The 24,962-nt window shown below is 48.1% G+C and overlaps 1 protein-coding gene across 1 annotated transcript in view; it reads left to right on the forward strand.

Annotated features, from left to right (window-relative positions):
- LOC118007321 (gamma-2-syntrophin-like) overlaps window positions 1–24,962 on the forward strand; it is a 219,473-nt gene that overhangs the window by 59,746 nt on the left and 134,765 nt on the right. The window contains exons 3-5 of the mRNA XM_035000341.1: window positions 10,416–10,553; window positions 18,847–18,903; window positions 18,987–19,044. Of these exons, the coding sequence (XP_034856232.1) occupies window positions 10,416–10,553; window positions 18,847–18,903; window positions 18,987–19,044 (253 nt within the window). The remainder of the gene's footprint in view (window positions 1–10,415; window positions 10,554–18,846; window positions 18,904–18,986; window positions 19,045–24,962) is intronic.

Raw genomic sequence — 24,962 nt, forward strand, 5'->3', positions numbered from 1 at the left:
TGGCTTTTGCCAACATCCAAAAACACAAATAAATGAGTGAGGGAGACTCTATGTTTCGAGCGAAAAGGCACTGTCGGCCCCTCGTGTTTCCGGGGCGTGACGCCTTTGACGACCCTGCATGACCCCCCTCTCCCTTCCCCCTGCTGGAGTCCTGTGCTTGCCACCCCCACACCCAGCCCATTGGGACCCCCGTCCTCACCCACTGGGTGAGGGCAGCAACCTCCTTCTGCCTTCACCTTCTTTCATCCTTGACCCCCTTCTGCCTGTGACCTTCCTTGTACCCTTGACCTCCTCCTTCCTGTGACTTTCCCTCTGCCCTTCAACTTTTTTCTCCCCTTGACCTTCCTTCTTATCTTGACCTTTGGTTAATCTTGTAAGTTGTGAATGGTTGAACTTGATGATTTTTGCCAATATTCTCCAGCTATCATGGAGGTCTGGATTTTCAGATGTTCTTAGGTGGCCATTCCAGAAATGTTTCTTTGGGATTGTGTCCTGTGTAGATGTTCTCTGTGCAGGGGAGGGGCAGAGTGAGAGAGAATCTCAAGCAGACTCCTCACTGAGTGTGAAGCCCGACGTGGGGCTCAATCTCACAACCCTGAGATCTATGGCCCGAGCCGAAATCAAGAATCAGGTGCTCAACCAACTGAGCCAGCCAGGTGCCCCTTGATTTATTGTTCCTTTTATCAGTGTGTTGTTGTAATGTTTTCCTTATTGTTGTTGCCGGAATATCTGTTCTTTTTTTTTCTTTTTCATGAATGGGTTTAAATTGGTTTGACCCCCCTTTGGGAAATTCATATTTCCTTAGTTCATGTATCACTGTCCTTTCCTTCTCAACTTTTTTGCATATTTTCATGTGTCTTCAGTTTATTTCTTGTCATTATTTTGTTGTCTGCAGATCTCATGTGAAAAGCTTTCAAACTTGAAACAACCACTTCCCTTCTGTATGTGGGAAATCTGTTCTTTTCCATGATAAACAGTTGCATTGTCTGCCAAAAATGGTAATTTTTTCCTCTTCTTTCCCAGTCATTAAACACCATACTTCTATTTCCTGCCTTATTAATTGAGCTAGGGATTTTTCAGAACAACGTCAGACGGTAGTGATGGTAGTTGGTGTTTTATAATAATTTTTGACACCTGTTAGCAAGATTATCAGATTTTCCTCCGGTTTATTTAGGTGATTTATTACATGTGGATTATTGGGATATTCTTTTGCTGACATGTAACTGTCTCCATGTATTTGGCATATTATTCTTTTATTCTACTTCTGAACTGATTGGAGAGCTAAAGACCGTCTATTTGTATTCAGAAGTGAGATTCATTCTTCATTTATTTCTGTTGTTTCTCTGTTTGTCAGGTTTTTAATTTTTCCGTCAGATGTGGTGAGAGTAATTCCCTCTTCCCTGTACTTTGAAATCCTTCATGCAGCCTAGGATTTCTTCCCTTGAAAGTTCAGAAGTCTGTACCCATTAAGCCATCTAAGCTTTGAGTCCTTTATAAAGAAGGCACTGATTAAATTCTGAGTTTGTTCATTGTCTGAAATCTTGAGTTCTGAGAAGCTAATTTCTACAGAAGGCTGCGACTTCAGGAACATTGTGCAGTGCTGCATCTCTCCCGGTGGGGCCTCGTTTCCTACATCAGCCTCTTTCGTCCACATTCTTTTCTACTTTGGCTTATAGACGTTGCGTTTTCTCAAGTGGCGCTGCAAACATTGAATTCAAAATTTAGTAAGTTGTCTCCTGATTCCTGTGATACTTTTATTTGGCATAACTTTCCTCTGGTTTTCCCAGCTGATCTCTATTGCTAGCAACTGTATGTTCTTAAAATACACACTGCTTAGCCCCACTGGTTTTCCCACTTCTCAGCCGTGGCAAATTCACAGGCTTGGTTTGTGTGTCTGCAGCACCAGCCCGGTCACATCCTGTCCTTGTGTCCACATGTGGGCACACTCCCATGGGACACACCCCTGATTCGTGGCGTGTGTCTTCGGTTGTGCCCACGGGCTACCCCTTGGCCGGCCCACGCTTCGTATGTACACAGGATGCACAGAAAACACACGTGTATATAGCTGGTCCTCCTAGGCTCTCCCTCTTCCTTCCCAGACTGGATGGCACGTGGCTGCACGAGACCCACACGATTGTTGTTGTTTAGAAGATATTTCACATGGTTTCTGGTGCGTGAATGTCTCCGTTCCCTTGGTATCAGGATTGTGAGGGTCATCTCAACAATATTTTTTTATTAATTCCGTGGATCTGAGCTGAGATCAAACTTGCTATCTAACTCAGAAAACCTAAAATATATTTTACACATAATACCTTCAATGAGGCGTGTAATTCACAGACCATACAAGTCGTACATTTAACATGTACGATTCAGTGGTTTTAATTATACTTAGGGAGCTGTGCCAGAGCACTTCTGTCAACCAGAGGGCAACGCCACGCCCTGGCCGACGGGTCCTTGCACCTGTCCCATCCCCGCCCCGGCAGCCGCAAGTCTGTGCTCTGTGGATTTGCCTGTCCCGGAGCTTTTGTGGCCTTTGGTGGCTGCCTGCTTTAACCGGCGCGGTGTCCGTGAGGCTCATCTATGTTGTCGTGTCTGTCGGAACTTCATTTCTGCTGTGACTGGGTGGTATTCCATTTGTCACTTGATGGACATTCGGGTGGTTTTCGCCTATTCTGAGTGACACCGCTGTGGACACGTGTTTGATTCTGTCGGTTCCGTACGTGGCAGTGGATTTGATGGGTGGTGTGGGTGCTCAGTGTTCGGTCCCTGGGAGGAAGGGGCAGCTTTTCTGCAGGCGCCCAGGGGGTCCTCAGCTCCTGGGCTTCACCAGCACCTGCTCATCTCCACCTTCTGAAGACGGCCACCCGAGGGGTTGAAGTGGCGAGAAACCTGTATTTTAGACATACATCTTCTGTTCAAAAATGACAAAGTTTGAATGAATGAAAAGCCTAATGGAGAATACAAGAAGTACCCATTCCAGCACAGACAAAAAACTACTCAGCATTTCAGGGTACACTCGCCAGGCTTTTTTCTACGCATGGGTGTGTGTCTGTGACGTTCTTCCCCAGAAGACGCCCCTACTGTCCTGATAGGTAATTCAGTAGCTGTTCTCTGCTTTGCCACGCAAGCCTGATGCCAGTATTTACTACCTCACTTCATATTCTTCTGAATACAATTACTCAAAAATATATTATTGGATAAATGTGTTGCAAAATCATTTCTTTAATCACTCACATTGAGCACTTAGGTGGTTTCATATGTCTCACTATTGTGAATGATTTCGCAACACATTTATCTGATAAGTATTTTTGAATATAATTATTGTTGGTCCCTTAAAATAAAGGCAAGCATTAAATTACTGAGTCAACGTTTGTGAGCATTTAAACTGTTCATCAGGAGACTGTGAAATGTGTACCACTTGTGCATATATAAATGATTTTGGAGAAATAGATGCCCTTCCTCAAGCTGAGGAATTATTTACCATTGGTCAAATTTTCCCTCATTTTTGGCCAGAGTTGCTTCCTTATCCTTAGTGCCACTTTATCATCTTTATTAAAAAAATACTCAAGTGCCTCAGCTTGATTATATATATAATATCATATATATTATATATTTACATAAATCTATATCTACATAGATATAATTAAACCAGGACTGATTCAGTGGTCAGAATATTTAAAGTGAACTATTATTATCTTTAATTGTTAGGATATTTGTGCATTATTCATTTCCATAATAATTTTTAGCCAGTTGCTTCTTCTCTAACTACAGCCTGATAGAATGAATCTATCTGTTTCTGCTACCAGATTGAAAAAAAAATAAAAAAACAGATTATTGTGGAAAAAGAATTCAGCCATGGCGTAGCTAGATCTGCTTATGAAACGCACAGTGACTTCTCAAAGTACCTTCTTGGAGAAGCCCCTTGTGGAACAGGTAGCAGCTGCAGTGCCCTCGACCTTGGGGACCGCGTCTTCCTGAGGTCGTGGGCTCATCAGCCAGGCTCCCACTCGTTTTAATAGCGTCCAGATGAGCCACTTGGGCCGTTTTCTTTTTTAATACAATGAGTCCAACTGTAAAGGAATTCAGTGTGTTTATGACGAAACTGTCTTCTGAAGCACATGGTTATAAAACGCCACCAACTGTAGGATCGTCCTGACGTGTACAGTCACGTGCACGTCCGGTTCTGTGAATGTTCCAGTTGATGCTAGTGAACCTGCTGAATTCAGGAACTCAGGCCGTTGTCGTTAAACAAGTCAGAAGCTTATGCCTGATGGAGTCAGAGTCCGATGTGATAGGTAGCCCCGGTGAAATGTGTGCTACATCAGTAAAATTTAGATACATTGCTAGTACGTCATCCGTTTTCCAAGTGCAGCTCGTTCTTCCCAAATGGGTCCATGTTTTCTGGAGGAATGACATCTTTACTCACCAGTACACACCTGGACAGTCTATTCCTCTGCAAATCCACGTGCGTGTGGAGAATGTGTGAAGCACCTGCAGACTCTGCTTCTAAAAGCAGCGGTACCTCTTATGGGAATGAGGGTTTGTCCTTAATTTTGCTTTTTGAAAGGGATGATAAATTCTCACTTAAAATATATAAAGAACTGTTTAAAATATATATATATATATATATATTAGGGGCACCCAGGTGGTGCAGTCACTTTAGCATCCGACTCTTGGTTTCGGCTCAGGTCGAGATCTCAGGGTCATGAGCCCCGTGTTGGGCTCTGCAATGAGCGGGGAGTCTGCTTTCTCTGCCCCTCCCTCCCACACTTTTCTCTGTCTCTCTCTCCCTCTCTAAAATAAATAAATCTTTTTAAAAATATATATCTATAAAGAATTGTTTTGGGGCACCTGGGTGGCTCAGATGGTTAAGCGTCTGCCTTCGGCTCAGGTCATGATCTCAGGGTCCTGGGATCGAGTCCCGCATCGGGCTCCCTGCTCCTTGGGAGCCTGCTTCTCCCTCTGCCTCTCTCTCTGTCTCTCATGAATAAATAAATAAAATCTTTAAAAAAAAAGAATTGTTTTGACAACTTCAACAGTAGTATCTGAGTGACTGACAGTTGAGTTCTAGTAACGATAAATGGTAATTCATTTATTTTGCTTTGATTGTTTTAATGTCTTTTATGGCTATCAAATGTGTATACTACAGGACTTTTTTCCCAATATTTTACTCACAATTGGTTGCATTTTAAAATATAGTTTAAGCAGGTGGGTACTATTTTAAATAACATTGAAATGCTATTTGTGTGTGTGTGTTATGAAATCCAAGTTATTCAAATGTTATGCCATTTTGTTAGAGTCTTCTGATCTTTGTGACTTTTATAGCATTTTTTTTTTTTGCAGAAATAGAAATCAGTTAGCAGCATGAAGCCCTACCTTCTTTGCCCTAAAAATACATTATAAGTAGGTCATTACTGACAGACCTTGCTTGTTTTCTTTGATAGCTCTAAACTTGCTGGGATGGGGAGCCAATCACTCTGTATCAGACGGCTGAATGGCAGTTACCTGGTCAGTGTTACTGATTAAGATTTGATTTGAAACAACTTTTAAAACAGACATTTAAGAGACCTAATCTGTGGCACTTTCCTGGATTGTGGGAAAGTGTATGTCCCGCCTCGTTACACCACCGGGCAGCCATGTCTCTGAGAATAGAAGCCGATGCTGTCCCAGGAGGTTTGGGCGCACGTTTGCATCTGTGTCTTTCCATGGCTGGGGTGGTTAGTGAGGGTCCGGTTCTGAGATCCTCCTGGCTATAACAGATGGCTGCCCTGCCTGGACTCGAGCTATCTGAGGAAGGATGTAGGTCTTCGAAGAAGTGAGGGCGCTTGCATCCCCAGGTCCTGATTCTCATCCCAGATCTGCCCCCCAGGGCTTGCCTTTGTGTGGATCTGGGCTCCCTTCTTTCGTTTCTAACCAGCCAGGCTCCCCACGGTTGTTCTCAACCTTTCTGCCTGGAGCTTTGGATGCTCAGCAGGTGATCTCAGGGGGCAGCCCAGTTTAGAACCTCTTGCCCGGCCCTGAGCTTCCGGCCTCAACTTTTCCCTCTCCTTTTTCTTGTTCAGTACCTGTGAGCCCACCCCCATCGCTCCTACCCAGCCCGCCGCGGCTCTGGGGTGGCTGCCCTTTCCTGGCCTCCAGGTCCCTGGAGAAGCTCAGGGACAGAGGTGGGGTCTCTAACCTGCCTTCTCAAAATCCACGAGGATCTACTGATCTTGTTAGTCTGTTGCTGGTAGGGAACCGTCTCCTAAGGTACGAATTTCCCTTTTTTGTGTTCCAAATTAAAAATGACTTGGGTTTTTTCTACAAAATTCATATCATACTTGATGGCATGACTCATTTCAAAGTGATGGAAACACTGTTTCTCATGCGGTTGAAAGCATAATGGCAGGTGTAGGTAGCGGAGGGCTCCTCCTTCTGCCACCGTGACTTTGATGCTAATTATGATTCAGAAACACGGCGCGTGACAAGCAGGGCCTGCTGTCTGTCAGAGGAGCTGTTCGGTTTCTGAGTTTGCTTGCTGTTCACTTTGCTTTTTCTGTCAACTCTGAATCAAGTGAAGTGGATGGATTTTCACTGGAAGCTAATGTTAATTTGCATTTAGAGGCTTGCTGAAAAAGCCATGCCTTCTGTCGATGCAGATCCTGATGTGTGTGCACCTGGCCGGGCCGAGAGCAAGTGAGCTCCTGGCCTGTGGCCTCATGCCGGCTGCCTGAGCGGTGGGTCCTCCTCCCAGGCGTGTGCTGGGGCCGCCCTGGTGGGTCCTTGGGCGGAACAACGTCTGGCTGTGGTGCAGGTGCCCAGTCTTGCCCCCGTGGTTCTGCTTTGTGCACCTTGTTAGAAAAGGCCGACAGTCCGAGAGATTCTGGCTGCACGAGTTTCCATCTTAATCTCAGCATCCCTGGAACGCGGGAGGGTCTGCGGGACTCTGACTCCCATATTGCTCAGTTGCTGCCCCCGTGGCATTTTGTCTCGTGCCTGGCGGGCGTCCACGCTGCTGCAAGCGTCCGTGCTCACAGGGGACCCTGGCTGGGCTCTTGGGCCGTTTTTCTCACCCTGGGCCATTTTTACCCACAGTTGTAGCTCTTACAGATTGACGATGCCAGAGTTGTTCAATTCTGGGATGCCATCAACAATAACATGAATAAAAACCGTTATTTTCTGTAGTGCTACAAAGGGCAGGGAAAGCAGCCGAGGAAATGGGGAGAGAATGTTTTGTAGTTGGCATCCTGACGGCGTGGGCGCCAAGTCCCAGAGAGGAGTCCTTTGGGGACCCGTGGACGACTGCAGACACTGATCCCTACCAGAGCAAGACCCTCACCCCTCCTCTGCCCTTCCTGGCCCCCAGGACCCCTCCACTGTAGGCATTCCAGGTCTTTCTGTCGAGGCCCAGCTGATGCACATTCTGACCAGAGCTGCGGTGACCAAATAGATCAGTTCTGGGACAGTTGACACACTTTTCTTTAATTTTCCCGTGTACAGATATTTCTCTTTTTAATTAGTATTCCTTTAATGTTTTCAATAAAGGATTCAGTTTTCTCCCTTGAAGTCTTCAAGTTGTTTTGGTATATATATTTCTGGGTACCTAATGGATTTTTGGAGGAAATTCTTAATTTTCTTCTCTTGGTTCTATTATGTAAATATACAATTATATTTGCAAAATAACTGTGTATTTATATTATTGTATATAAATTATTGTATAAATATGCAACTGTATTTGCAGATTATATTGTCGAGTGTGATTTTATCCAGCCATATAAGTGATTTCTAACATTTGCATACTTCCTGGTTTTATTTGTGGACCTCAGTATCACCTGTAAATATTGTAAATGCTGTTGAATTTTTATACCTTTAAACTCTTTTTTCCTGTCTCATGGGAGACAAAGTTGTACAGAAAAATGCTGAATAACAGCAGTGAGGTGGGGATTCTCACCATTCCGTGTGAGGTTTTTGGAGGGGGTTAACTGGTCACTCTTCTACAAATTCACAAAATTACTCTTATTCCTGCTGATTTTAGGAGCACTTTGTATGTTCTCTGTATGAGTCTCTATCAAATATATGTAATGCCAAGATCACTCACTCTGTGGGTAACTTTTTGATCTCTTCATAGTATCTTTTATTGAACAGAATTTCTCAATTTTTATGTAGAACAATTAGTCCCTTTATGGATTAGAACTTCAAGATTAGAACATTTCCAGGCTAGAACTGTTTTGCATGCTGTTCAAGTCAACTTTACTCTGAGTCCATAGAGATATTTTCACCTGTTTTCTTTTAAACGTTTTGTTGATTTACCGTTCACATGTAGCTCTGAAGTCCAGCTAGATTTGATTGTTTCCTATGCTCTGCAGTGGGGCGGTGAACTCATTTTTTTCCTAGATTCTTTCCGGACTTGACTGTCATGCTGCACTTATCACAAGCGAGGAGATCACACGTACGTGGATTTTTTTCTGGACTGTGTATTCTCTCTTCTCCACTGAGCTATTTTTCTTGAGTAAATACCCCATGTTTTAATTGCTATAACCTCAAAATAGTTCTTGATACTTGGCATTTCACGTCTTCAGCTTGGGTGTTCTTCAGGATTGCCTTGACTGTACGTGACTGTGTTTCTGTTTGAAATTTAGAATTATTTTGTCAGTTTCTAAAAACTTGCTGGGGTTTATGATTTTCTGTTGTTTTGAATCAACAACAGATTAATTCAGAGATTAATTTGTAGATTAATTTGGAGAGAAATGACGACTTCACAGTATGAATTCATCCAGTTCACGAACATGATCTGTAACTTATTTAGGTCTTACTATTTTCCTCTCAGTAACACTTTCAAATTTTTAGTGTAGAGACCTAGTGTGTCAGTTTTCATTAGTTGGTTTCTGGATATGGCGGTTGTTAATGCTCTGCGAATTATATCCTTTTATTTCAGCTGTTATTATTTGTTGCTGATATATTGAAACATACTTTCACAGTATTGTCGTAATACACCATTAACTGGTAATGATGTTAAGGCCATAGATTAAACGTCCAAGTGTTCATGTGACAGACGTAGATATAGATCTTTTTGAACTATCTCCATGCTCAGAGATTCCATCTGTGAACTAGCTTCATTTTTCTTCTTTCATTTATGCACCATAAATATTTAAAGTGTATATTATATATATAATTGCACTGGTCAGGAGCACAGTGTGGTAGAGAAACGGCAAAGGTGAATGCACATCTTTTTCCCAGCCTCTGTCCCCGGAGGAAATCTTTTGATAATTCAACATGGTGAATGACAAGTGCTCTTAGTCTTTTTTAGCTATTTTCCTGAAGGTTAACCTTTTATATTTAACTATTAATTTATGAAGCTATTAATTATTTAATTAATATTTAACTTTATCAAATGCCATCTTTGGAATTTACCAGTGATCTTGTAAGTTTCTTCTTTTTCTGTTTCTGTGGTTGGTTGCCAGCCTCGAAGGGTCCCTGGTACGCATGCCCCTGCGTGGGCCCGTCTCATGGTCCTGGCCTGAGGGTGCAGCTCCCGCCACCCCACTAAGCATCCCGCCTCCTTCCTTCCTCCCTTCCTCCCAGCCGGCAGGGTGACCACCTAAGGCTGTGCAGGCAGCACTCTGCATACGGCACCTGGTGCTCCAGACGGACAGAAATACCGGCCTGCTCCGCCCCTGAGACCCACCTCCTTGGGCCTGGCGGGGGGCGCCCGAGTGAAGCAGGGCACCTTTAGATGCCGTTGACCGTGACTTGCACATACCAGGAGGCCACCTCTAGTTTGTCCAGAGGTGTTTGTCTGACCTTCCTTTCTTTGTCTGCTGAGAAGGCCTTTACCTGCGGACGTCCCCTCCTGGTCTGAGCTTGCTGACAAACCCAGTTTGCTTTGCCGGGTGGCGGGGGAAGGAAGCCCGCGGGCCCCAGCCCTCCGGGACCCAGTGAGTGGGCCCCACTGGGTACTTCTGATAAAGTTGGTTTCCGTGTATTGATGAGAACTCTGATACACGTTTTGCTGATTTTCAGCATTTCCTGCTCCAGACCAGTAAATCTTCAAACGGTTACTATCTGAATCTTCCGAAAGGGGTGGTTATCATTCAAAGAGCTTTGGTAAAAGTAGGAACTAAAGCCTTTCTAAAGGTAGAAAAGTTGATTTGAACAAAATACTAACATTTTCAAGCTTTTAAAGAAAACCCTAACTTTCTTTTAAAAACAGGTGTATTTAAATCCTGTAAAAGCTGTTCAGAAACAATTACTCAGAATTCATACTTACTGTGTGTTCAATTAATGAAGCAGTGGCCAGATGGATGCCGCTCTGCAGTCCCCACATGGTCCGTCCGGGTGCGTGTTCTGGGGGTTGTGCCGAGCGAGCCGTGGTCCTGCCTCTCACCCACGCCCCCTGCGCTCACACCCTCTGCCTGTGTCTCCGCTTTGCCCCACAGACCAGAACTGGCATTGCCTTGCTGCACCGCGAGGCGTCTGGAAGCACCTGTGACGTCCGCCTGAAGCTGACAAAGGAGGTCCTCACAATCCAGAAACGAGACGTGGTCTGTGTCGGTGGGAGCAGTCACGGCACACATGTAAGTGCCCGCGGCGCCGGGCTCCGCGTAGACGCGCTGGGGAGGCCCACTCGGGGAGGCCGCTTACGGCCTCAGGACTGTTTGCTCCCCTGTTATTTAAACATCCCCAGCCACAAAACAAGGCCAGGTTTCTGTCTGCCTGCCTTCCGTAACTTCCTCGTTGATGTGTTTTCCGGGAGGAGCTCTCCCCACACACCACGGTGTGCCATGGGACACACTCTGTCGGAAGTGAAGACGGAACGTGAGAGTACCGTACTTGCCGAGGGCTTCCTCGCATCTGAAACCACGAGCAGCGGCAGACAGAGCGGGCGCTCGCCCGCGTCAGGTGTCAGCTCTGCCCTGGTCTCTGGGACGTGAACAGGCGCTTCCACGCTAAGGCTCCGTCCTTCTTTTGGCTTCAGTCACAGTGAACTTTCCTGAAGGGTAAGAAACGTACTGAGCAGATACAGTTAAATATCGAGGAAAGATTAGGAAAAATAATTTTGGCCAGTGTTAGGTCAAAGAGGACAACTGTGATAGAGGAAATATGCAGTGTAGTGTATGAAGTATACTCATTAAAACCATAGTCAGTTTCCTATTTTCCTTCTTGTGAGCTCAAATAATTGCAGGTATAAATATAAATATAAATATAAATATAAATATATATATATATATTTCTACAGAATCAACATTTCACTGCTCTGTCCTTCGAATATCCCTACCCAGGACCTACAAAAACTGATATTCAAGAAATCATGTCGCTGAAAATAAGTTGTTTGTAGTGTGTTTTTGAAAATATCCCCGAAGCGTTCCCATTCCCCGGTTCACGGCTGGGTCTCGTAGAGCGTGGGCCCTGGAGACCCCTTACTTCATGATTTTCTGGGTCCTCATGACCTTCACCTTGGAAACAAAGTAAACAGGGCACTCGCTCCCCATCTGTAATCCCCAAATCGGTGTTTCCTCAGTAGGTGCAGGTGCTTGCAGAGTGTGACGTCTTTCCTGGGCAGGCCCGATGTGGCCCCCCTCGCCCCCACAGAAGCAATGCCGGGCTCATGTGCATGTCTTACACATGTGCGGCCCCTCCCACATGCGTGGAGAACAGAAGTGCTCCTGTATTCCACTTGAAACGCCCCCCATGTTGCCCCAGACCCATGTCTGCCCCTCTTGTGCCCTTTTTGGGTCTCTGGTCCCGTTCTGGACGCTCCCTGTGGGTCCAGGACGGGTGAAGTCACCACAACGGAGGGCAGAGGACGGGGCTGCCTTTCCTGCTGCTATTCCCTGGGGCCCCCAGCAGGGTCGGAGGTCGAGGGTCACTAACCCCTCGTTCGACCTTCTGTCCCCCCACTTGTTCTGAATACCCAGCAGCGGTGGGTTTGGGGAGAGCAGCGTCAGAGAAGAGTTTGTAACTGTTTTAAAAAATTATCCTTCTTCACAGTGAGTCCATAACCTGTACAGAATCCCACGCAGCTTATAGCAAAAAACACTCGATGTTTCTATGCTAAATTGTCCAGGAAAAGTAAATTACGTTGCTTTATTCATAACGTCAGATTCTCTACCTAAGGTTAAGTTCTCCCTCCTAGGAGTGTGTGTTCACAGCTGCAGAGTTGTGTTTATAATTTCCAGTGATTCCTGGATGCCTGCAAACCGCCCTGCTCCGAGGGGAGCCGCGGGGCACGCGGACTTGTGTTCCGCATCGGCCGGGCCCCTTCCAGCGATCTCTGCCGGAACACGCGTCCCTGGGTTGGATGGTTTCGGAGGCAATTTGGGGAGAGTTTTGTTTGCAGGAAGACATGATCCACTCCTGAGATCGGAACCGGAACCGGAACCCTGAATTCTGCAGTTGATAAGAATAACACCATCTCGCTGTGAGATTTCATCATGTGTTGGAAGAACAGGAAGAACCTTTCTAACAAAGGTCACAGTGGTTTTTAGAGTTGGAGTCAGAGCACCTCTGGGGAGTCTCAGAGCGGTAGCTCCCCGCATTATATGTTGAGTGTGTCCAAGGCATCTGCACTGGGAAGCTGGCTGAGCATGACTGTTTTCCACTTAAAATTATTCTGAAGGGCAGGTGTGGAAGGTCTGATCAATCCACAGTGGATCAACAGAAGGAAGGAGGGAGCCTCATGCCTCGCCGAACCTGGAGTCTCCATGTGGGTCCTGGGAGACGAAAATTGTCAGATCTGGTGCAACACATATTTACTGGGTACACAATATAGATATTAAATTCTAGCAGACATTGATAAGCTTATCAGTCGGACCCCAAGATTGGATGCTAAACCTACCGTGAACAGTCATCGCTGACATGCATGATTCTGCCCCCGGTGCCAGGACATTTCTGAGTGTGTTCTATACCCTAATTCACCAAAAACGCACGGCATGGTTATGCAGCAGGTGCACCTTGACCCCCACGTCACAGGTGACAGGGTTTAGGGCACGGGGTCAGCTCCTGCGTGCGCACATGCCAGTCACATGGCCCGAGCCCGAGAGCGCCCGCCCTGCTCGCCAGGCCCGACATCACGGTCCATGTCGCGTCAACGTCCATGAGCTTTGTGATTCGGCACTGGCCCCGGGGATACGCCCGGCGGGAGCTCGGTTCTCTGGGAACGGAAGGCAGAGTCTGCACGGAACTCCATTCCTCCAGCTGCATCCGCTTTTCAGGCTGCCCGTTCCAGAAAACACCGCTGGGTGGTGAATTTGAACCTGCTGAAAAATAACTCAAGTGTCAGTTAAGGACAGGTGTTCTTCTTGTCACAAAAGAGAGAAGGCAAAACTAAATTTAGTGGATTTTTAAAATCTGCCAGGGTAGCACCAGAGTTTCAAATCCACAAACTCCTATTTCATTTATATTTCTATCCATAGCAACAGGGCATTTTGAATGTGGAAAATCTGAGGATTTCTAATTATCTTCTAAAGAAAGTGTGTGCTTTGTTGGGGGAAAGAACTAGCTTTTTCTCATGTTTCAGAGTTTTTGTTTAGATTGTTTTATTTTTATAATCCTCACTGCACATGTGACACATTACATTTTCCCTAATTGTGAGTTTATGCTTGTGGTTTGAATGAATGTGGCAGGAAGATGCACACAAAGACAACACTGTAATAAATCTGTGTTGTATTCACTACTTTTAGTGACAGTGAATGTACCTGAGAGGGTTCCATGTCCTCGTTTTACTGTTTCGGACACGAAGGTTCAGGAGTGTTGGAGCTCAGCTCCCAGTTAGTGGCAGAGGTCAGGCAGGATCTCAGCCGCTCCTCTGCTCGCATGGGGCCCAGGGGAGGCTCCCAGGAGCCCCGCAGGGGGAGCATGAGATGCAGGGGCACGAGCCAGCGGAATGTCCACCGGAGAGGAGGAGGACTGCCAACTTGGCATGAACAGGGCGCTGGCGTCTGCCTGCGCATGGCCTGGTCTGGTGTCTGCCTGACACCTTGGGAGACAGTCCAGGGGCTGGGCGGGCACGGGAGCCCTGACTCTCTCCCCTGCTCTGAATGAGCACCGGGAAGTCACATCTTCACGAGCGGACTTGGAGACCTGTGCAGACGTTGACCTAAAACGGGCAGGTTTGCAGCGCGGGTGTTTACCATGCCTCTAGACACGAGAGGTTATGGGAGTGTGATGGGGGAGAAGAGGACCCAGCAGACCTGCAAGCAGGGAACGTCTTGAAATAAAGATGAGAACCATGCACGGAACCGGAATCTCTGTGTGTCGGACAAACAACACATTAGACACGAATGTCGCAGTCCGGGAAGCGTCTGAAGAATCCCACGTGAGCACAGACGGGAGACCCCGGGGTGGTGGGTGCTGAGCGCAGGTGAAGGGGGGACCCCTGGAATGAGCAGGCGCTGCCGCCGCGTGAGGCAGAACAGCCGATTTCACCTGGTGGATGAAAGGCGTCCGGCCCTGGCTGCAGGAGCCTGGCAGGTTCTGGGCGGAGAGGGCAAACCTGCAGTCTCTCCTCGCTTTGCTGTCAGGTGCTCGCTCTCCCCTCTCCCCTCTGCATGCGTTGGGGCGGCTTCGCTCTTGTCTTCCTCGTGGGCAGGTTTTGTCTGGCGAGGGTCACAGATCTATATACCGACTGGGGATCTAGATTAGGTCTGGGACATTTTGGCTCCGCATTCTAGGCTCCTCGTGTGCTGGCTTTTCAGCTTTTGCCCTATAAGTATGTTAGGTCGTGGCCCACACTCTGACATTCCGGGTATTTGTAGGTTGGCTTTGCCACCCTGTAGACTTCACATCCAAGACCATGCCTGTTTCCACCTTCCCGCACGTATGTTTATACGTACCAGAAGATGCATTTTGGAATATTTATTTCCTGGGTCCTGGGTGTCACTTATCTTGGTAGAAAGGGCAAAGAGTTGATCAGTTTTGAGCACAAAACCCCTTCCCTAGAAACGGATCTGTGAAACCCTGTGAGGGGGCCACAGAGCGGCACCGATGGTCAGCTCAGCTTACAATGCCTTCCAGAAAAATCGTCAGTCCCCCCATTTTTGCTGAAAAAAAAGGCTTAAAGTTTTTAAAAAGTTTTAGAAAAAGCGATAAGGAACATGTAAATTAAGATGCGGAAGAACATAAGTAATAGAGTGATTGGCAGTTGCCCGGCCGTTCCTTCAGCGATTCCTACAGATTGTTCAGGTATATCACAACGAATGAACTTAATAAAATCATTTTCAAAAATTAGGCTCATGTCTTACATAACAAGTACTGTGAGGACTATCAACAAACTGATATTTTAGTTTGGAGTAAAGAATTAAACTTGTATTAAACTTCCCGAGACAGATGAATTTGTTGTCTCGCCTGCCGGGGTGCTGGCCCTACTGATAAATTCTGTGTTCAGCGCACACGACTCCGTTGTTGTTGTTTGTGATAAAATAAACATTATTACTACCTTTATCCACCTAAGTTTATATCCTTTCTCTAGTTCCTTTTTGCATCCTATTCTTTGCTCCATAAATCAGGAGTCGGTAAATGTCAAAACATAGTTTGGGATTAAATGATAAAACAGAATATTTTCTTTAGGACCTTATCTCTTATGTTTGTGAAAAACACAGCTGAATCGGGTTGGAAATGAGTTTATTGAATAGTTACTTTAGATTCCAAACTTCATTCTCCAGAAGTCTCATTATACACATGATTGAATTCATAATTCATTCCTCCAGTAAGTGAGAGCCTCCCCCACACACCAAAGAGAAGCATATTTATGGGGCAGGTGCGTCTCGCTGGAGGAGGTCCCTCTGCTCGGGAGAACGGACTCTGCAGAGTGTGCTCGGTGAAGAACGACAGGCCGGTTGAATGAGAAAATGCCTTGTGATGACATTAGCATCTGCATATGTTAGCAGAACCGCTTTGGAAACTTCTCCCAGGACTTTAAGTTAATGTGTCCATCTCTCACTTGGCTGTGAGGTCCTGAGACTTCGGGACCCAAAGGAGGGGCCTGAGCCAGGCCACCCTGTGGACGGTTTCATCACCATGAACCAATTTTTACAAATCTTGTTTTGAAAAACAAAATTCTTAAATATGACAACACCACAATCATTCTAGAGCCCTAGTAGTTCCATGCTCTTCATCTGTGAGAACACGGACTGGCTGAACTTTCCTCCCAACGGTGAAATGCGAGATTCCTCCACGCTCCTTGAGGGAGTTGGAAGATCGGGAAGAAGAACTTTTCACCCAGAGATTTGCCATCCGGAGGTTTCTGTGAAACTTGGTGGTTTCCCGTAATTCCCTCGGCTGGCTCGTCTTTGTGGGCCCAGCTGCCCACACAGGACAGGTCAGGTGCTCTCTCCCTGACAGCATCCTCCCGCTGTGCCCTCTGCGGCCTTACTCTGAGCGCACAGAGGGCTCTGGGGTCCCCCTTGTCCTGCTCCTGTGGGAACAGCAGCCCTGTGTACGGGGCCCAGCCTGTGACCCCTCTAACCTCAATTACCTCTAGATGCGGTCCCATGGGGATGGGACTTCGACATAGGGATTTGAGGGGACACAGTTCAGTCCACAGTGACATCCTATGGTAGGACAATCAAATGTATAATGAGACTTCTGGAGAATGAAGTTTGGAATCTAAAAAAACCCTCATTTTCCAGATGCAGAAATTCAGTTTTGCAGAGGGTTATGTGACTGAGACACATTTGCTTGGAAAAGGAATTTTGACAGATTGCATCAAGCAAATATTTGAATAAATAGTATTCTGGCTTAATAACAGATAATTCTGTTCTGTTAACCAGACGTTAAAGAAGTTGATGACATAATGTTTTCATCTTTCACCTGTTGGGAATTTGGGACTCTTAGTCCAGAGTTTTGGTGTGCGTTAACCCATTTTGCCACAGGTGATCCATTTTCTGATGTTTTCTTTGAATGATCTTCTTGAGATCTATGTGTGAATAAAACGACAGATTTATAATGTCATGTGACAAAGTCTGTCAAAACAGAAACACTCTTGTTTCTTTTCTCTGATGTATATTTGCTTGCTCTCAGTGAGGTTCAAATGCTTCTGTTAATGGGGAAAGTTGAAAACCATTGTTGAATATTTCGACAAATTCCCTATAGTGGAGATTTTTGATTAGTGTAATATCGGATGACCCAATTTTCCAGTCTTCTCTTGCCCAGAGTATTTCCTGGGAAAGCCTGAGACACATTCCCATGTCACCCCAAACACAGTAGGAACTCGGCGCTTATGAAATGAGTGAGAGCGTGAATAAATGATACCCCTCTGCTTTGTTCACTTGTTCATGCTCCCCGAGACGCTGGCTGACTTGGGAGTCCGCTCTGGGAGTTTGTGGAGGGAAGCTCCCCCCACACAGGAGCATCTCTGTCTTCCCACCAGGTGATTTAAATCACCTCTGCTCCTGCTGCCCTTTGTGTGGAGTCAGGGGGCAGGTTGCTGGTGTTTCAGTACTTGGAAAGGACCCAGTAGGAGCCCCATGAGCGTGTCCCGGGCGTGCACTGGGCCCGCTCCTCACCGTCACTCGGGTGCGCCCGGAGACGACGAGAAAACGAGCCATCGCCGTGAAGTCGCGTCCCCGAACTGTGATTGCATAAACTGTCAACAGCTGAGAATGTTACAGCCACAGGGAAGCTCAAAATATAAAATTTTCTATTAAAGTGCTACCTAATGGATGCCTACATGAGCACTTTAAAGGAGCTGTGTTTGTTCCAATTTTTGGTTTCTTTACTTTGAGCTTATGGTGAATTCATTCCCAAGAACGGAGTCACACCTGAGTCACACCTGAGACGCGCTGCAGACCCAGCGTCCTCCTCGGCCAGACAGTTCCCACTGGCTCGCTGCTGGCGGCAGGCAGGCCTCGCGCTCATGCGGAAGCCCCTCGGGGCCCTGCTGACCTTGGCTTGTCCCCGGTCGCCCTGCTCTGCAAGCACACTCTTGGCCACTGTTCAGGCCGAAAGCGTTTGCGCCGGGCTCCCTCCTCAGCAGGGGGTCTGCTTCTCCCTCTGAACCTCTTCCCTCTCATGCTCTCTGTCTCTCATTCTCTCTCTCAAATAAATAAATAAAATCTTTAAAAAAAAAAAAAGCGTCTGCGCTGTCACTTAGAAAGCAGATAGCGCGAGTCATTCTTGATGTTCCCATGGAATCCTTCTGAGGCACGAACATGCTTGACCCTCCACTTCCTCCGCCCCTGGGCCCGTTCCTCACCCTCAGCCGCAGATCTGGCGCATCTGGTTAAGGATTGGTCACTTTAGACCAAGCAGAGTGCGCACTGCTGATTTACTGGAGTGAGAGGTTTGGGGGCGTTGTTGGTTACGGGCGCTGCTCGGCTTCCAGCTTTTCATCACCACCGGCCCCGTGGTCAGAGGACAGGGTGATGCCCAGCACGCATGGGTCAACACTGACTACTTAAAAATGGGCCTAAAAGTGGTTGGTCTGGGCAAGAGGCGCGGTGGGAGGGAGCCAGGCTGGGGGTTGGCGGGAAGAGCAGGTTTTGAAGGCGGGTTGAGTATGGGTTGCAGCTTCTCTGGTCCCTCCCTGGGAGAGTGTGGGCCGTTTCTCACGGGCCTGCGGTCCTCTGACATGGAACGGGAAGGCAGGGCCAACGTGCAGGGATTGCTCGCGGATTTTAAATACGGCTGCAGTAGGGCCTGGTTTGTCGTTTGTTTGCCTGTTTTTTTAATCAAGGTCTTTGTTCCTCTAGGTAATACCACAGACTGAGGATATGAAATGGTGTCTTGCTGAATTTAAGCAGTGTCCCCTTTGCAAATGTATCTTAAACAGTTACTTAAGTTTAAATTATGAATCTATATCTGCATTTTGCATTCGCTCTCTGATCATGCATTTTAACCTCAACTTGCTTTGTTTTCTAAAATTTTTTAAAGCACAGAACTGTTACGCTTCGCAGAGAACCCGTTGGTGGCTTGGGCCTGAGTATAAAGGTATGAATGCATTCTTCCGTGTGACATTCTTTCTGTGTGTGGGTCTGCGCTGAGCCTGACCCCTCTCTCTGCCTGTCTTCCAGGGAGGTGCCGAGCACAGGGTCCCTGTCGTCATATCGAGGATATTCAGAGGCCACGCAGGTAACACGGCCAGGATGTCCCGAGTACGCCTTGCGGCAGTTTGTAAGATAACACGTGTTTGAAAATGATGGAAATCCGTTGCTGTTCATTTACTTCATCGTTTAGCTGACATTTTATTTTTGCCTCATCTCTCCTCCCCTTGACACGACTGTGCCTATTTCATTTCCGCTGACACTGCAAGCCCTTAAGAGAGGTACCGATTCCCTGTGTGGCCGATGGGAGCAGTGCTCTGGGGACACATGCCGAGGCTGGGACGCTGGGTGTTTGCAGCGGGGTGAGCAAAGGAGACCTGCCCCCACTGCTGGCCGTCAGCGGTGCTCCTGGAGGTCTGCGGTGAAAATCGCATCCCACCCTCCAGGAGCGGCTCGGCGGGGAGGCTGGAACGGCTGGACCGTTGGGCCTTGGGAGGGATGATCGGACCACAGCTGCCACTGACTGAGGTCACTGTGTGCAGAAGCGGAAAGGGGACGTGGGACTTCTGGTCACCTCCAGTGTTGGGGGGTTGTTGTTCATAAGCTGGGAGATATTTCTAATAAGATCACTTTAATGGATGGCACAGACCAGCTCGGCTTAGTGGGCCCTCTACTCTGTCTGTAGGAGCCTGGTCCCTGCCGCTCAGGGACCACGTCCCCTGCCTGGTGTGGGAGCCAGGGGGGCACGCGGCCGGTGTGTGCAGGGGGACTGACTCCTGTCCCCGAGCCAGGATTGGACAGGACGTGGGAAGGGGCCACTTCAGGTCCCTGACCCTGAAAACAGGGGTAAGGGATGTGGTGACCCACCATGGACTGGCAGCCCACACGTTAGAATCGTTCCTGTGTGGGTGAAGAGTGGAGAATAAGCTCATGCTTTTACTCAGCACACTCATACGGTTCACCCCATCCGCCAGACCACAGCCCGATGTCAGAGCACACGGCAGCCCAGCGATTGCCGGGAGAGGTGGTGCAGGCCTGGGATCCCACACTGCGTGCTCTGGAGGTGTGCATGCACAAGGGCGGCGGTGACGGGTCAGTGGCTGGAGTTGTGTTTACGAGGAATGTGAATTTCCGCACACCAACTTTGACTGCAACTTTGAAGTTTGCAGCAGATGGGATCCTGTTTACTCAGAGATTGAGGCAAATGAGCCTGTAAAGACACCATCCCCGTCCTTGCCGGGAAGCGGGGCCTCCAAGGAGACCAGGTTACGAGGCGAAGCCAGAGCACGGTACTCCTGAGTCTGCTTTTCCTGGTGACACAAAAGAGTTTCAGTTTTGTAAGAAAATACAGTTTTATTAAAACTATGTACGGCAGGACGGAGCTCCACTGGTCTCCGCATCAGATGGTCGTTCTTGTTGACATTTTTAAAGCATCTCCAAACGGACCTTCCACGGCACTGAAGTGTTTCTGTTGTGCACCACCTGGAGCATCACTGTGGGGCTGAGGCTTTGCAGAGCACAGTTCTCCAGTGCCTTTAAAGTGAGAATCGGCCAGGCGCAAAGAAATCAGTTTATTCCTGAATGAGGGCATCTGGTTACTTCTGTGCCCTGGGGCCCAGCTGCTTGGCTGGCTGGTAATTGAAGGAAGGTGGCTCAGAGGTATTTGTTTCTGTAATCTTGTGAACATTCACAGTTATTTTGCATTAGTGGAGTTTCTGACTTATGGATACGAATGTAAGTGTCAGAAAAGAACAACAACAAGGAAGTAAGATTAACCAGCAGATAAAAAGCAGAAAGGGATTTCATGCTTAATTTGGAGAGAAGACCCCCTATATCTGTGGAGGGATGAACAGGTCACCGTGGCCACGTGTGGACAGCTCCAGTGAGAAGCCAAGCTGCATTTTTAAGAAAGACGCCAAGTCACCCGAATGCATCTCATCCACTGTGAGCTGGGGGCTCCCTGGGGGACCTGGGACCCAGTGGATTCCCAGACTTCTTACCAGTCCTGGAGCCAGAACACGCTGAGGTCTCCCTGTTGAGCCGAGATTTCTGCCTGCGCTGGTGGGAGTTTCACGAGGAACGCAAGCCCGGCTGGTCTCAGAACGGAGCTGTCCTGTCTTCTCAGGCTGCCTCTGTCTCCAGCGTCAGTGGCCTGTGAGCTGAGAGCCAGGGCCCTGTCCCCACCCCGTGGCCACCTATTCCTCTGCTCCGTAGGCCCCACCAGCTCAGGCCACTCTTGGATGCGACGGCTGGTGTCCCCCACCCTGCTGCTGCCAGGGTCTGCCTGCCATCCAGAACCCTCGCTTCCCTTTTCCACCGACTGCATGTTCTACACCCTGAGCACTTTGAGAGTCAGCATAAACTGCTCAGTGACCTGGGAGCTGCATAAACTGCTCAGTGACCTGGGAGCTTGAGAGACTGGGGGCTTGGTCTGGTGTAGTTCACCTCTTCCGAGTACGGCACAGGGCGGGTGTCTCACGGGCAGGGAGGCTCTGGCTGCCGTGAATCCACGCAGAGCTGCCGTTGCATCTGGTGCCTGGTGCAAGCAGTGTGGGGCCTCCGTGTGCCGGAGCCCCAGGGACGCAGCATGGCCGCCATCACATGTCATCGAAGACTGGTACCCAGTCCAGCAACTTGACGAGTCAGGATTTGCTTGTGGAGACCAGAGACTCCGGGTGAGCGGTGGGAAGTGGGGATACTGACTGTCCCCAGGGAGATGGCCAGCACCCTCCGTAGCTTGGATACCCTTCCTGTTGGGGGCAGGGGTCATTGTCCCCAGAAGAAAGGCCTAGATGTTGAGGGATTCTCCGCAGCTTCATTCTCTTACCATGGGAACCTGACGTCTACCTGGCTTTGCGTTCAGGAACCGGGGGGCTATAAACTGGAAGGTCAAAGGGGAAATTGGGTTGTCCACTCATTCATCTGTGAATTTGTGCAACCACATTCAACAGATAACCTCTTTAGAAGAGGTTCTGTTCTGGGCATTCAGTGGTGAGCCTGCCGTTACAGGGAATTGGAGAAGGTGGTGACCACCACTGTTTATGAGACTAAACCGTGTGGGGGTGGACGTGAGGGGGATCGTGTGACGTGGTCAGGGGAAGTCGGCCCTTGGCAGGAGCATTCTGCACATGAACAAGAGGATGCACAGCAGCTCAGGGCAGGGAGAAGCCAGTGGCCAGGGTTTCAGGGCTCCGAAGCCCCTGCAAGGAGCCTGGGTTGTATCTGTGAGTGAGAGCGTAGTTTGAGGACTTCCCAAACGCAGGGTGGTAAGATCTGTTTTCCATTAACGAGCAATCACCTGGCTGCTGTAGGAAGTGGTCATGCTAGCGGCTCGGGGATGTGGACACTGGCCACCAGACTCTCCTGCGCTTTGAAGGGGGGCCCCGGGCGCGGTTTTACTGAGACTCCACAGGACTCCTGCTGGAGTCCCTGTATCTTTAGCTTCAGCTGCATCCAGTGGCATTTGGTAAAATGACACAGTGGATATTGGGGGTCAGGTGAATGCTGGAAATGAGAGTGGGGGTGGGGATCCGTGCGGTGGCAGGTGCAGGCATACTGGGCCCAGTTACCTGTGTGAGGCTCGGGAATAAACAGGAGAAGCACCTGAATTAATGGGTGATGTCCTAAGGACGCAATGTCCATGGAGAACGGGAGCAGCTGACCACCTGGGCTGTGAAAGGAGTGGGGGCCTGAGCGGAGTGCAGAGGCACAGAGAGAGGCCCTGGGCTGGGCTGGCCTCTGGCACCTCTGATTCTTCCGCAACAGTTTTTCCACCTCCAGCGAGCATCTGAAGTCCCTCTGGGGCCTGCACGCAGGACACAGCCAGAGGTTCTGCCAGCACACCTCAGGCACTGTCCCTCGCCAGCTCCGTGGGGAGCCCGCTGGCCGACCCCCATGCACCGTGGCCCGAGCCAGGCTGAGGCACACGCCTTCAGTTAGGTACCCATACCTAATGTAATATAAACTTAAGCTAATGCTTTCTGTGCCCAGCCATGAATCCTAGGACCTTTTGGGACCCTATCGGATAGGGACTCTTGTGGCCACCGTCACTGTGCAATGAGAACACCGAGGCACAGATACACGGCAGAGGTGGTCCTCAGACACACGGCCGGCAAACAGCCAAACCGGCCCGTCTCTGAGGTCCTCAGTAGGTATTGCCCTGATAAATTAGCATCATGAAAACCCGGATTCAGGTCCAGGTAGGGATGTGTTTGGCTGTGAAGTAACCTAAATGTACAGCAGCCTAAAGGAATGCGGGTCTGTTGTTCTCACTCAACAAGAAGTCAGCTGTCCAGGCCCCAGCTTCTTCCCGTCCTTCCGCGGAGCCATCCTTAGCAACTAGGGCTTCTCCTCGAGTTACCTGTTTCACGTTTGCAAAATAGCACTTGCGGTTTAAGATGCAGGGCAGAAGAGAAATGGGGGAGGCCACGCCTAGGAAGGGCCATCTTTTCATTCAAGAAGGCCTTCAAGCATCTTTTCCACCTCAGTAACTGGAACTGGACCCCAAATCCACCCCCAGAAAGGCCGAGGGAATGAGCATGCCCCGTGTTGTTGGGACAGCCCTTTCCAGCTTGGGTTTAGGGCAGGGCAGGACCTCCTTTCACTAGGAGGAGACCCACCCTCTGCTGAAACAGTACGAGGAGATGCACCTGTCATGGGAGCAGTGGCTTGGGGGGGGGCCTGGGCAAGCATGGGGGGCCCTCACTTGCATTTTGTCAGCAACTGTGCCTTCAGCAGCTTCATTTCCTTGGAGACAAAGGATCTCGTGTGTTCATTAGCCCTGCTTTTCAAAACCTCGACTAATCCTTATTTTGGGGCACGCCATTGGATGCTTCTTCTTAATACTTATGACCAGTTCTTCACATTGTGATGCCAAAGTCCTTACTTGGTCCTTACCTTTCTAGCTGTATCCCACTTTCTCGTGCTGCTTCTCTTTCGTTCTTCTGTTAATTAAGCTCATGACGGGCTTCCCAACCTGTGTGCTTGCTTCTGTGCCAAGTGTGTAATCGGCACCTGCTGGGGAGCCCTTTCTTGCTGGTGCACGAGGTCTGGGAGCCAGGGACACGAGGACATGGTGACAAGTAGAGAAGCAGGTATGGCAGCTGTCAGAACATTTAATGCAGTGAGCTAGAAAACACTTCCTTTTACAGACTCCAAGTTCACACTGAAATTTTTCCTAATTTACTGTATTTTATGCATAAATTTCCTAAAATATGTGGTTTTAACTATATGACTTTTTACTCCATTTGTTAATAATTGATGAGCCATAAATGGTTACCAACTAGAAAAAAAATCTTAGAAATAATGTAGTAAAATTATCTTTACTAAAATTAGAAAACTCCAGCATTTCATACCAGTCCACCCTCTGGATAGTGGGGACTAGTCGGTGAGCACTTATTCCTCAAGTCTCTTGTTTATTTCAGTGTCTCCCAAATATGCATCTGAGATGATGCTGCATTTACCTTGTGAAGAAATGTCTAAAATGTATACAGGAAATGCCTATATACTTGTGGGCTTTTTTTTTTTTTTAATGAGAATACGAAGGAATATAGGGGTCAAATGAAATAGTGAAGAACTTAGACCCAGGACACCTAGGGTCCAGTGCCACCTTTCTGCCAATCTGCGTATGGTTCCCCTCTGTCTGGTACCTCCACCCTTCTCTTACAACTTTCTCTATCCCCTAAATACATCCTGGATGCCTGTTTCCTTTCCAGTCCCAGGGACATGGAGACGGGATGCACAGGACCTTTGCATGCCTCCCTGAATGCATGCATGCAAGTTGCCGTGTTTGTGTGAGTGTATGTGCATGTGCACATGTGGATGCCTACGTCGGAGCCTGTTCTATGTATCATGTGTACACTGTATGTGTGAGCATGGACAGAACATGTACATAACCAACAAGAGATTAAGCTTCATAGTTGAAGGTTAATTACCTCTTAAGGTGTGTAGAGCAGATGTGCTTTTGCCAGTAAGCAGGATAAGCTGCGCTCAGTTCTGTCTGAGGAT

The sequence above is a fragment of the Mirounga leonina genome, unplaced genomic scaffold (assembly GCF_011800145.1).
Source record: "Mirounga leonina isolate KUSES-001 unplaced genomic scaffold, KU_Mleo_1.0 Mir_118, whole genome shotgun sequence".
NCBI classification, from domain to species: domain Eukaryota; kingdom Metazoa; phylum Chordata; class Mammalia; order Carnivora; family Phocidae; genus Mirounga; species Mirounga leonina.